We start from the raw sequence: 14256 nt of genomic DNA on the forward strand, positions 1-14256 counted from the left end.
CGCCTCTCTGCGGCCTCCCTACCTCACACCCATCGGTGCGAGTTAGTGGAGGTTTTTCGCCATGGCGTGAAACAGACTCAGAGTCTGTGACAGTGTGTGGATGTCGACCCACACACTGTCACACGTCCCCCCTCGCAGCCCTTTCATCCCTGCCCTCCCATGGGCTGTGTCGAGCGGTCACTCATTTCACACAGCGGCGGTGAGGGCGTTACGGTGGCTGTCAGTAATGTCCACAGAGGCTCCACAGACATTTGCACGCCCACTTTCAGAGCGCTGCTCAGTGTGGCGAAATCTGCTTTCCGTGAATGAGTGGATGGAAAGATTAATTACGAGGGGTTACACTCTCCAGTTCGCCAGACCCCCCCCCCTCCGTTCAACAGAGTGTTGGAGACTATCATGTCATCCCGGACAGAGATAGCTGCTCTGATGACAGAGCTGTTGGAGAACCTGGAAAAAGGGGCTATTTCCTGGGTTCCCTCAGGCCAGGAGAACGAGGGTTATTACTCTCGTTACTTCCTAGTGCCGAAGAAAACAGGCGGAATGAGACCGATTCTCGACCTCTCTCTCTTCAACAAATCCATAATGAAGAGACCATTTCACATGTTAACCCAACATAAGTTCGCTGTGTGTTAGATGCGCTTGTATGCGCTCTTTGTGCGCAACTACGCGCGCCATGTGTACCCTACTCCACTCACGTCATCATGGATTAGTGAGCCGTTTCGCCCTCTCATCACCTGCTCTGCTCACGTGTGGGACTTTTTACAGTGCGTAATTATCGTCCTCACTCTCCACAGCAGCAGGTGTGCCAGGTGATTGAGTGTGATGCTTTTCACTTGACCATTCACTCAGGGCGAGAACAGAGGGGAAACACAGCATGGTTTTATGTCCTTGTATTTTTATTGTGCTCTGCACTGATGGGTTGTGAACTGGTGTGTGTTTAAGTGCTTGTGGACTGTGGTGGCACAGTGGGGCACTGACCACATCAGCTTCGCCCTTAACCCAATAGCGACAGCTCTTAGAGGGCGAAGCCTATACGAAATAGAACGTTGGTTACGTACAGTAACCCCAGATTCTATGAGTATAGGCGCAGCCCTCTAAGACCCAGGCCCCACTGCCCCACCAACGTCAGCTGAAGAAAAAGCTGGCTTATTAGGGAGCAGATCTCTGGTCACGCAGGTATTTTATACCCTGTATGCGGACCTGAGAGAGGCAACTGTGCAGGGCACAGTGGCGCGAAAGAAAATCTTCACGACTGCGCATGCGCGGGGGGATAAACCCAATAGCGACAGCTCTTAGAGGGCTGCGCCTGTACTCATAGAATCTGGGGTTACAGTACGTAACCAACGTTTCTTGAACAGGGTCACCTCAGCAAATGTCCATCACTCTAGTATGGAATATAAGGTGCTAGCTTTTTCAAATGATCAAAAACTGCACTTTTAACTTACTAATCAATCACAATTGAGTATTAAAGGTAGCTGTAATAACATGTTAACACTTTAAAGAAAGCAAAAGCTACTCCAACATTGTCATCATTATAAAATCTGAACATAAATGTGCCTCTTCTCAGTAAAGCTATGTTTTTAAAAATAGTGTAACAGTGTTTCTAACAGTATTTTGAGCAGTATCAGCACAGCTTTACAACAATGCACAACATTCAACAACTTGCAGTCTTTAAGGCCCTCATGCAGAATTTGTATACAGGGCTTTCTTGAACAGGGTCACCTCAACAAATGTCCATCACTCCAGTATACCACATTCAAGAATTTACAGTGTTTGTGCCCCTCATGCGGCATTTGTTTATGAAAGCTTTTTTGATCTTACTTTTCTCAACTGGTGTCCATCCATCCAGTGTACTACAGCGCATGATGTAAGCTGCAAGAATAAAAGAAAGAAAAGAAAGCACAAATTACAAACTGCATAATGTAACAGCAGTTACCACAACAGTATTGAGATTTTTTTTTATCCTGATATCACAAAAGTCATATTGTAATATCTCTATGATTCACACATGAGGAAATTCAGTAAAACTGTGAGGACACTGGAACAATCACAAAATTAAATGTAGCTACGTGATACAAATTTGGCCAGAGATGGTGTTGAATGTGAGGAGAACGGGCAGAAGAAAGAGGGAAAACAAACTAGAAATAAAAACTAGAATTAGGACAACTTCATTTTTGAAAATGATTTGCACTTCTTTAGGTTGAAAAAGTTGATGGTTGGATGCATGTTAAAGGTAGGGTCTGGAGGATTTTCCAGTTGCTGTTTGTAAACACACATTCAAATTTGGCCTCTCCTATCAGGCTCAACTCTCCCGGGTGTACGGAGCCCGGAGGTACGAAAGAAGGCTTCACAGGAGAGGTTCAGGCACGCTCGCGCTGGTGCACGCTCAGACACGCTCGGGCACGGCACCTGCGCTCTCTCATTGGCTGGGGAAATCTCCGCCCAGAAGCGGTCCGAGCTCACAAAAACATCAAAATACAGTTAAAGGGCAGGAGCTCTGACAGAGTCACCACCACACATGAGTAGAAGCCCATAGGTGATGATTAAGCAGGATTTCATTTGTATATGTCTATATTTTGTTTTGTTTGAAAATCCTCCAGATCCTACCTTCAAGCAGTACTTGAGGTCGTTGAAGACAAACAAACAAAAACACTTAAATTGATGTTAAAACTGATTTTCTAGAGCTGTAACTATTGGTTGATTAGTTGTTAATTAAAATTAAACAAGTAGAATTTTTGTGGAAAAAAATCTCTTGTTCCTGCTTCTTTAAGGCCAAATATAGAACTCTAGCACCGCTTTGGGTTAGAGGCTCAGGTTGTCGTTAGTGTTGTCAGCAATAAAACCTTTTAGTTATTTCCCAACTGACTGGTGAAACAACTTATTCTTACATTATATTGTTAATAAATTATTTAAATCTGACAAAAAGGCCATAGTGTGGTACACTGCAAACAAATAATGGAGATTATATCACTCATGACACCATGTAGACCATCTTTTGAAATAAGAATTAAAAATTAAATGAGTTATCATGGCATAAAACCAAGATCCCAGATTAGACTAGTCTTAAAGTGGCATACCATTTGTGCAAAAACAGAAAAAGAGATTGAGAATCGAACTGAATTGTGACCTTAAAATCGAAAATCAAATCGAATTGAGGACTTGGAGAATCATGACACCCCTAATATGTATGGCAGTGAATGGCAAGAGACAACTTGATTTCTGATCCCATGAATTGCGTCATGAATTACACATATGATGTTTGTCATTTTATATTAATCAATATTCTAATGTTACCTGATATAAAAAAAAAGCATAAAAATAAGCATGAATGTATACGTCAATAGCATCAACTTACCTGTTACACACACAAATGTATCTTGCCTGATGTGTTTTATCCAGTGACTCCTGTTCCTTTTCAGCTGGGGTACCAAAGAACAAGCAAGACCCAATCTATGTCTGACTACATGCTGGAACTAAACATGCAGGCATTGTGTTAACGCTAGCTTCAGCAGCTCTGGGTAGCATGATGAAACTTATGCAACTGTGTAGTGTGTAGTCTAATTACATATTTTCACAATGTTATACAGTTTGTCAACAAACTGTGACTTTTAGAGTTGTAAAGTTATACTGTAAATTGACAAACATCATATGTGTAATTCATGACACAATTCAAACAGGATCAAAAGATTAGTTGTCTCTTGCCGTTCACTGCCATACACAGTGTTTCCCATTAATTAACGAAACTATGTCCCCCCCCATAGTTTCCCAAAATCCTGTGGGAAACACTGCATACGTATTTTTTTTTCCAAAATAAGGTCCCAAGGGATCCACCGTGGGTGTGGCTTTGGCTCTCTATATTGGGTTGCCACACATTTTTACCAATGAATTTCCAAAACTTTTCCATTACATTTCCATAAATTTTTTTAACTCTCAAATGAGTAATGTACTTACTTAGAATCCCAACGACTTTGGACTTATCCAGCACCGTCTTACCATCTGGCACCTTTCCGTGTTTCCCAAACGCCACAGCATTTTGGCACTCCTCTGCATTAAAGAATTCACCGAAAAGAAGATGGAATAAGCAAAGGCAGTCCTTCCTTGCTTCCGCACGGATTGCAGCCAGGCGGGTAGAGGTGAGGAAGAGGCCACTTTCTGGATACAGCTCTTGCTTCCCACATCTGTTTTTTTTAGAGCCCAAACACCAGTCTGAGGTTGGATCTGTTCCACTTTGTCCAGAAAGCTTTTTAACGCCTTGATGTGGTCACCACCTGTGACACAAAAGATCAATTACTTTACAGGGACACAGCAGCATTCATAAAGTCAAGAAAAGGAGGGGACAAGTTTTAAAAAATCCAAAGATTTCATCATGGGCTAAGATTTTTACCAAACAAGTTAAAGCTTTTAAGTTTGAGCTTAAGCACCCAATAACTCCCAAATGTCCAAAGTAACAAAATTTAGTAGAACTTTACATTTATCAATATTAAACATAATTAGAATTTAATGTTCCACAATCAGTGACACTTGATTATTGCCCACACTCTTTGCATTATAACTCATTTTACAGTGCTTGTGTGTACTGAATAGCTTACCTTAGGAAAATAGTGAGAGAAAAAATGAACAGTGTTAAAGGAACAATGAAATCCTGAAATTGCGTAAATTTGCAACAGAGAGACAAAATGTACTTACTGATAACACACAGCACATCCTGCAGTTTGTCCTTCTCCTCCATTAATTTTGCCACCTCTGCCTTGCATGCCCCGCATGGCTTCCATGATCTGTCTTCTGTTGATTCAGGCGGTCTGAGAATTGGTTCTCCATAATCTGGTATTGGATCACGCTCGATGATTATAGTATCTGCAGTTGAGCTTGAAGAATTCTCAAGTTTAGACCTACTAACCTGGCTCTGGTCCCCAAGAACAGCAGGGTTTTTGTGTGTATTGGTGTGGAGAGGTTGGATGGGTGGATGCTGGTAATATGGATGGGTATGTGGCAATGACTGGGTAACTGGAAGCTGGTACAGTGGCCAGGCAGTTACAGGCCGGTGCTGTGGCTTAGTAGGTGGAGATGACTGGATAGGTGGAGGCCAGTGATGTGGCTGGGTAGGTGGAGATGACTTGGTAGGTGGAGGTTGGTACACTGGCCAGGCAGTTGGAGGCTGGATGACACTGTGGTCCACAGTATTTGGGTGATGCTGTGCAGAGGTGGACTGACCTGCTTGAGACAGAAATGGAAGGTTGAAGAATCTCTGAGCAGCTGCATCTCTTTTTTTCCATGTCCTTCTTTGTGCTATTCTTGACATCCACTGTCTTGTCAGCTGTTCCAACGAAGTCCACTGTGGCATTGTAGAACTTGCTGTCAGACCATCTTGCAAGTACTTCTTCTCCTGGCTTCAGATCTCTGAAGCAAGCAATGGGTTTATCATTTTTGCTTAGTATATCACAGGCATTAAAAATCTTTGTTGTGTATCCATCTTCAAATGTCAAAAATACGAAACATCCTGAAAATGAACACAGAGTAAATAATGGAAATTTTGAGTAAACCAGTACAGGCTAAAAATCATAATCTTACTTAAACATGCCACTATATCTTATTGGTCTCAATTCTAATCCTCTTAGACCTTAGCACAACTAAAAATATATCTTTCTTATCTCTATTTTTGTTCTTCATGTTCTTCTGTTTTTGTCACCTTGTCTCAAATTGCGTTTTTTTTTTTTTTTTTTTTTTATTAATGTTGGGCTGCTGAAACTGTTCAGTAAATTGTCAATACATTTGAAACAATTAAATCCTAAAAACAGCAATCAAGTGGCAACAGAGTCTCTGCAGGTATCAACAACTTGAGATCAATCTTCCAGCCCCAAGTGTAGTGATAAATTGACCTACAGAGCTGCAAAATTCTGTCAGTAAAATGTGCACAGTTTCAAGCGAGGATTACTCTCACTTTTCCGAATTCCTGTAAATCAGTGTTTGTGCCTGAAGCTGCCAATATATTGATAATAATAATCCCGGGGATAAGAGACTAGAGACTGTCAAAGATTTTGATTATTATAGTATCACCTAAAGTAAGTTAAAAATAACAATATCTTTAAAAATAGCTAAGCCGTGTAGTAAAATAATAACTCAACTACCATCCGGGTCATCTCTGGGTGAGCCAGGGTCTGGTTCATAACATCTTATCTTCTTCGGTGGGTTTCGCGCTCTTTTGGGCATCTCTTTTTTAGTATTTCCTGCTGGGTCATCCATTCTGTTAAATAAAAGTACAATTTTATTTAAAAAGGTGGTTCAACTTCTTACTTTTACTGTTTTATCGTGTCATTATGTCATATGACATAATTTGGTACAGCAACTTGTTGATACCTTTGGATACACAGATCGTGCTAATTTAGCCATAATCAGACCACTCAAGAACTGAAACACTCAATCTAAAATCCAGGCTGTGACATTTGATGTTTTTGAGATTTCTGTTAAAACTGCATTTTACTGGGAAAAGTTGCTGAGCTCTTCTGTTCTGGACATTGCTCAGAAACTCCTGCTTATTGATAACATAACTTGGACAGATTCACTTTCTCAATGCCCTAGATCTCAAGTTTATATATGTTAGCTGCATGAATCTAGAGGAAATGGTCTTAATGGTCTCACTACAATGCAATAGCTACTATGGGAGATAAGCTCATCACATACACTTTTGGCTCCCTGGAACAACAAGAGCCTAAGCTTTCCAGTCATATATGATTTATGTAACTGCAGGACAGTTTAGGGCCGGCTGTGTGTAGAAATAATCAAATACACCTTTCTAGAATAGGCGAAAGAAACAAACACATATTCCTACCAAATGAAAAAATTACATCCTTTTTCCCAAACTGCATGTTATTTACATAAAGTGGGCATTTAGGTGGGGGCATTTGGTTACCATGGTGACAAGTCGCAAGAGTAGCAGTGAAGACACCAGCGCCTTTCTGAAGAGTTCACGACGTATCTTCAACTAGAAGCACTCAGAGCGCTCTGAAAAGAGAGGCATAGCTCTCTGCTCACTGGTAACAACTGAAAGAGGACGCTGGCGCTTCGTGGACACACACACACGCGCCATAACAAGTTCAGAGCCACATGTGGTCCTGGCTTATAGCCTCGCTAGCCAGCTTAACTATTTGCCACATATGCCGACCAGTTCCTTCAGAAAGTATCAGAACCAATATAAGTACTCACCATCTAAATGTTGCAAAGTTTTACCCATATAACGTTTGACAAACATGTAGCTTACCTTCTTTTTCGTCCTGTGACGTTTCTTGCACCATTCCTTCTTCTTCTTCTTCTTCTGTTTGGTTTTACGGCGGTTGGCAACCAACTTACTGGAGCATTACCGCCACCCTCTGGACTGGAGTGTGAACAGGAGAGTAACAGGAAACAAAATAAAAAAAAAACAAACAAAAAAAAAACAAACAAAAAAAAACCATTTAAATCCTTCGTTCCAGCCCTGTCTCTCTTAAAAATACCAATACCCTTCCATACATCTTGGATGATTCATTGAGGATACTCTCTAAGGAAAAACATACTCTTGCTTGCTTTGCTGCCTCCTTTATTTTCTTCCTCTCCTCCTCATATGCTGGACACAACAATAACACATGTTCTACAGATTCCAATTCCCCACAACACTCACACTTTCCTGTTTGATGCTTGCCTATCATATTCAACGTCTTGTTTAGTCCTGTATGCCCTATTCTCAACCGAGTAATAATCGCCTCTTCTCTCCTCCTCCTACTGACTCTCCTCCCACCGCTCACCTGTTTTTGGATGTTGTACAGATGCCTACCTGTGTCTAAAAAATCCCACACCTCCTACCATGTTATATGCATATGGTTCTTAATTATACTTTTTGCCTCCAATTTGCTCAACGCCACATCTAGTTGTATATACTGCGACTTGAGAGCCTGTTTTGCCAATGCATCGGCGCCCTCATTACCATCCACACCCATATGTGCTGGGACCCAGATGAAGCTGACCTGAATATCCTCCCGGTCTAGTTCATAAATAATACTGTATATTCTGCAAAGAATGTCTTGTCTGCAGGACTTCCCAGATTTGATGCTGGCCAGTGCTGCCATACTATCTGATGCCACCACAGAGCTCCGGCGCCCATTCGTTTTAACCCATTCCAAACTAACCATGATGGCTATCAGCTCTGTGGTGTACACTGCCAGTTCGTCTGTAGTCCTCTTTTTAATAGTGACCCTCTCCTCTGGGATATAAACCGCAGCGCCCGTTCGCCCAGTTTTGGGATCCTTGGACCCATCAGTAAACACCATTACTTTATTTACACATTTCCTCTCCAGATACCTCTGCACTACAAATGGCACGGACACCTGCCTCGGTCTCTTTTCAATTTCCCCCTGCAATCTCATATCCACCTCCGTTGGAACGACCGACCAGGGTGGGAATGTATATGTGCCCCTAAGACAGTACTGGATATTTTGCAGGCCTGCACTCTTTGCCCTGTTGTTGCATACCCACCCAAAACTCATAAAATTTGATTTTGTGTGTTCTGCACAGTCAAGCAAGACCGCCTTTCCTGGATGCATATCATTATGTCCTTGCAGACTGACCCAGTACGATAGCATTAACTTAATCCTTCTGAGACGCAGAGGCATCTCACCCATCTCTACCTGTACTGCAGCTGTTGGAGAGGTTCTGAAGGCTCCACAGCATATTCTTAAGGCCATGGCTTGTTCCACCTCCAGCTTCCTCAGGTGACACTCAGCAGCAGACATGTACGCTAAACACCCATAATCCAGTGCTGCCCTCATAAGAGCCCAGTAGATGTTGCGTAAGGCTGTTCTGGACGCCCCCCAGTCCTGCCCTGAGAGACATCTCAGCAGATTATTTATCTTTTTACATTTTGTTTTGACTTTCCCTATATGCTGACCCCACGTCAGTTTTTCATCAAACCAGACGCCAAGGAATCGGACTACGCTTACTTGTTCTAGGATCTGATCATGCAGTTTTAGTGATACTGGCTTATGCCTCTTAGAGAAGCATATTACCTGAGTCTTGGCCACTGACATCTTGAAGCCCCACTTATTTGCCCACTGTTCCACCGCCTGGATTGCTTTTTGCATTTTCCCTTGCATGTATGCCAAATTCCGGCCTCTGACCCAGAGGGCCCCGTCATCTGCATAAAGGGACTTCCCTATGCTCCGATCAACCTGCGCAAACACATCATTAATCATAATATTAAACAATATAGGGCTACAGACACTGCCCTGTGGGGTTCCATTCTCCACTGGGTACATCCTGGAGTGATATTCCTTTACCTTAACCTCCACCACTCTTCCCTGAAAAAAGTCCATAATCCAATTGAACATCCTGCCCTCTATACCCATCGCCTCCAGTTTTATCAGCAAACCTTCTTTCCATAACATATCATACGCTTTTTCAATATCAAACATAGCTGCGATAACCATTTCTTTGTTTGTCTGAGCCTTTCTAATTTCTGACTCCAAACACAAAATAGAGTCCATAGTATTCCTCCCTTTGCGAAAACCACTCTGATATGGAGAGAACAACTCTCTGCTTTCCATTATATAACTCAGTCTCTCCGTTACCATCCTCTCCATTGTCTTCCCTAAGTGAGATGTTAACGCTATGGGCCTATAACTAGATGCCTCTGAGGGATCTTTCCCTGGTTTTAATATAGGCACAATAACAGACTCTTTCCAGGCTTTTGGAATTCTGCCCTCAACCCATATCAGATTGAACAGCTTCAGCACCACCATCAGCGAGGCATCATCCATATGCACCAGCATGCTATAACATACACTATCTTTCCCTGGAGCAGATTGTCTGGCACTTGAGATGGCTTTCTTTAGTTCAAACAAACTAAACTTACTGTCTGAGCTGTCAGCTGTTGCTACCTTCCTCACCATAACGTTAGGATTACTCGCTAGTGTTGATTCTCTCTGTTGCTTTGCTAAATCTGACAGGTTCTCTGAACCGTGCACTTTCACCAGAGTTTGGGCCAGCAACTCTGCTTTCTCAGCACTACTTACTGCTACTGCTCCATCACCCTGAAGTACTGGAATCTCATGATACCCACGAATGCCATTCATTCTTCTTATCATTCCCCAAATATCTGGTAACTTGGTCTCTCTACCTATACTGCCACAATACTTTCTCCAGTATGCCCTTTTTGCTGTTCTTATTGTTCTCCTAACTCCTGCCTGGGCCCGTTTATACTGTATTAACGTCTCCATCGAGTGGAGTGTCTTCAGACGCCTGAATGCTCTATTTCTCTCCTTTACCGCCTCCCCACAGCTCTCATCCCACCATGGAACAGCCCTTCTCTTCCTACTCCCACCACACTTTGGGATTGTCTCCTCTGCTGACTGTATGATTGCTGTTACAAGCTCCGCATTAAATTTGTCCACATCCTCCATACTTTCTCTGGATATTTCCCCACACCTGGCCTTACATACCTTCTGAAACTCATCCCAGTTAGCACTACCAAATTTCCATCGCCGAACACCTCCCACTTCTTCCTGTCCCAGTTTCATTCCTACTCGAATCATTATCGGATAATGATCACTGCCCACTGTTACTATGTTAAGCACCTCCCATTCTGTGACACTTGCTAGCTCAGGTGAGACTAACGTTAAATCAATTGCACTTTCTGTGTTCCTTACACTGTTATACCTTGTACCGCTCCCATTATTAATACACACTAGCCTTTCCTTGTCTATAAACTCCTTTATGCAGGTACCATTAGCATCAGTATTTTCACTTCCCCATAGTGTGCTGTGACCATTAAAATCCCCACACCATATCTGCTTGCCCCGCATCTCCCCACCAATCTGATTTAATACATCCAGACTTAATTTCTGGCACGGATTATAATAATTAATAATTGTTACCTCGTCCTCCTCTGTCCATACTTTCACCCTGATTGACTCTTGTTCCTTCCCTAAGTTCATAACACTATATTTCACCCCCGTACGTACAAATATTCCAACACCCCCACCTCTGCCCTCTGCTCGATCTCTCCTGACAGCTGCATATCCCTGTAACACAAAGTCCCACTCAGGCCTCAGCCACGTTTCCTGGACACATAACAAGTCAGGCTTATCACATTTTGTTGATATAAAATGTTTAAATTCTTGACCATTTGAGATAAGGCTTCTGGCATTCCACTGAAGGATCTTTAAGACCATGGAGACCCCTCACCCCATGACTGAGATTGACTACTCCCAGTCCCCAGCATGTTCTCTATATTTTCCAGACCTAGTCCTCTTACTCCCAGGAACCTCTCTGCAGCCTTGACTATAATCTTAATTTTTTCCGTCTTCCTCTCAGTTTGTGCCGAACAATTAATTACTTCCACCATGAACAATACAAAGTCAGTTTTCTTGACAATCAGGGTATCCGTCTTCAATCTGCTACACCCTTCACATGGCCTCGTAGTTCTGTTTTCAGTCTGTCTCACTCTTACTGGTTGGATCTGCACCCTCCTAGCCGCTTCAGCATAAGTGACCCCTTGCTCCACCCTTACTTTCTGCACCTCCACTGCCCTCTTACTAACTTCACATCCACGGTACGCTGAACTGTGCTCCCCCCCACAATTACAACATTTAGGCTGAGCTCCCCTCTCACACTTCCCATACTCATGTTCCCCTGCACACCGTGCACATCTTTGTTTTCCCTTACACACCGCTGCTATGTGACCATACTTCTGGCACTTGAAGCATCTAAGCGGAGGAGGAACATAAGGCCGCACATTATAACTCATGTATCCTAAGTATACTTTCGTTGGTAGTTGCTCCTCCTCGAACCTGATCATTACCGACAGGCTGTCACATTTCTCGCCGTTCCTCGTTGTTCTTAAACGTCTTGCTTCTACCACGGTCGCTCCTGTCACATTCCCTTTAATTTGGTCCATTGAAACTGCCAGTGGCACGTCTGAGATAACGCCTCTGGCATTTTGTTTATTTTCCAGTATAGACACCGAGACACTCTTCCCCTCAAATTTGTTCAGTCTAATTGCTTTCCCCTGCTGAGTACTATCTCTACACTCGACAAGCAGCGATCCGTTCCTCAGAATCCTAGCATTTTTGACTTCACCTATCAGTCTATTTATTGCTTTGGTTAGAGATATCGGATTCCACTCACCGAAAGATGCCCCCTCTTGCCGAAGTTTTATCATGACTTTATACTCCTCTACCTGGATCCTCCCTGTAGCCTCACTCCGTTCACTATCTGTTTCAAAGTTTGTATGATCTCCCTGTTGTTTCGTTTTCTTACGCTTTCGCCTCACTCCACTCCATTTTCCTCCTTCCCCGCGATCAAAATCAAATTCCATTTCTCCCAGACTACTTCCTCCTCCGTCACTTCCCTCTGCCATCTCCTGTCCAGTCACAATCCAGCCGTGCCAACCGCCTACCACCGACCTCCCCCAGCTCGGTCTGGTCCGTCCCCTTGCACCATTCCTCCCGCCCGCGTTAGCGTATTAACTGTTGTCCGACCGTTAAGTCAGCCCCCGTTGTGAATCAACCAATCACGATGCAGCATGTATGACTGATGGTGCTCTCTTCCAATTAGATGTTGACGCTGTGGCTGCATCATCCACAGGGTTCACAGTTCAGGGTTCACGGTTCACAGCTGTTTTACGTCAAATGCAGCTTCTATAAGCGGTGAGTGGATAAAACTACACTGTTTCTAAAGAATGAATTTACTTTTTTGTTTGACAGTAGCCAAATCTAAGAAAAAGCATACAAGTATCTGCTACTGGTACGTTTTAATCACTGGAATGATTTTATGTACATATAGGCCTGGCCTTCCAAGATTATTATAGTTTAGCATTTATGATTAGTGATTATTTTTATTTCATTTTGACCTTTTGTTTTCAATTTAGGTTCAGTTGTTGTGGTTTGTTTTTTGTTTTTTTTTGTATTTTAATGCTAAGTTTTGGTTTAGTTTTTATTAGTTTCAGGTTTTAGTCTTTCTTGTTATATGGAGTAACGTTATTTGTCAGGGGTGAAATTCAAAAAGGTCTGTAAAAGTAATGTGTAAAAAAAAAAAAAAAAAAAAAAAAACCTCAACAAAACATCATACCATTTAAAAATGTATTCACTGAGGAACAACCATCCATAAATACAAGGCTTATCCACCCAAAATGTTAGGTTTACATGTATGTATGAAATAAGCTGACAAAGATGAAGACATTTTTTCATCAGTTTAGTTTATTTTAGTTAGTTTTGTAAACATACAGTACATTTTCAGTTAGTTTTTGTGTTTTGTGAAGTGTTGGGAATAGAATGATGTTATGTGTTTTACTATAAGTTGTGTTTCACTATATAAGTTTTAGATGTGTGAACAATGAGAATACTGAGATGATTTCATCTGATCTGAATGTGTTTGCTTTGCAGAAGTGGAGAAGTACAGGAGAGGAAGAGACATGAAGTCTGAGGAGCACATACCGCAATGCTTAGATAATTAGTTTCATATATGGTAAAAAGAATAGAAAGTGATATACAGATAGTAAGGTACAGCACGTGTAGGGAGTTGTGTTGTTCTCTTGTCTTTCAAAACAGGAACCACGCCCCCACCGCCAGCGGGAAGGAGTCAGATTAACACGAGGCAGGGGCGTGGTGTGGTGAAGGAGGAAGTGGAACTGCCAATGAGAAGAGGACAACGCCTTGCGTGCACAATGACACTCTGTTACGCTCAAATATACTGGGTCAGGGAAAGGATAGGAGGTCAGACTTCGTGAACTGACACACCTTTGTTGTTCGTCAGGGACGTGAAGTTGAGACCCAGAGCTCTGTAATTTTATTCCTTTACTGCTTAATAAACTACATTAACTGAGACCGAATATCTTCTCCTATTGCTTCATTAAAGAACACGCAGGACTGAGCTCACACATAGCACATTAGAGAGTAGGATGAGACTCTTAGTCCATCAGAAGCCTCCTTTTTATTTTACATTTCAGTTAACTAAGATGATTATTTTCTCCTCCTCTTTTCCTCCTGGAGTTCCTGTAAAGAGGACAGTGGTTGGACTCGAAAGTATTTTGGGCAAATTGATTTGTCTTCAATGCCTGGTATTGGGTTTGCTGCAGATTTCCCTAACAAACTTGAAAGAGACTAAACATATTATGTAGTCAAAGATGTGATCTTATTGTGAACCGAAGAGCTCATGATTTTTCCAACTAGTTGAAATTCCTTACTGAAAATGTACAGTCTCAAGTTGATGGACAGATAGTTTGTATTGTGATGC

The 14256-nt window shown here is 42.3% G+C and overlaps 1 protein-coding gene and 1 long non-coding RNA gene across 4 annotated transcripts; one reads left to right on the forward strand and one right to left on the reverse strand.

Annotated features, from left to right (window-relative positions):
• Nucleotides 1-1259: 1259 nt before the first annotated feature.
• Nucleotides 1260-12413, reverse strand: LOC117263078 (uncharacterized). 3 transcript variants are annotated; one of them, XM_078168214.1, is made up of 6 exons: nt 12151-12413; nt 7256-7369; nt 6126-6241; nt 4687-5211; nt 3952-4268; nt 1260-1872 (listed from the first exon to the last, which is right to left on the reverse strand). In XM_078168214.1, exons 3-5 carry the CDS (start codon nt 6238-6240, stop codon nt 3952-3954), a joined length of 957 nt encoding a protein of 318 aa, XP_078024340.1. In that variant the 5' UTR covers nt 6241; nt 7256-7369; nt 12151-12413; the 3' UTR covers nt 1260-1872. The 3 variants fall into 3 exon arrangements, with proteins under 3 accessions (XP_078024340.1, XP_078024338.1, XP_078024339.1); XM_078168212.1 differs by having other exon boundaries at nt 4687-5497; XM_078168213.1 differs by lacking the exon at nt 6126-6241 and having other exon boundaries at nt 4687-5497.
• A 204-nt stretch (nt 12414-12617) lies between these two features.
• Nucleotides 12618-13847, forward strand: LOC144463541 (uncharacterized). The gene is made up of 2 exons (XR_013491646.1): nt 12618-12671; nt 13407-13847. It is a non-coding gene; the product is annotated as an uncharacterized LOC144463541 (long non-coding RNA).
• The last annotated feature ends 409 nt before the right edge of the window (nt 13848-14256 follow it).

This window comes from Epinephelus lanceolatus, chromosome 5, assembly GCF_041903045.1.
Source record: "Epinephelus lanceolatus isolate andai-2023 chromosome 5, ASM4190304v1, whole genome shotgun sequence".
NCBI classification, from domain to species: Eukaryota; Metazoa; Chordata; class Actinopteri; order Perciformes; family Serranidae; genus Epinephelus; species Epinephelus lanceolatus.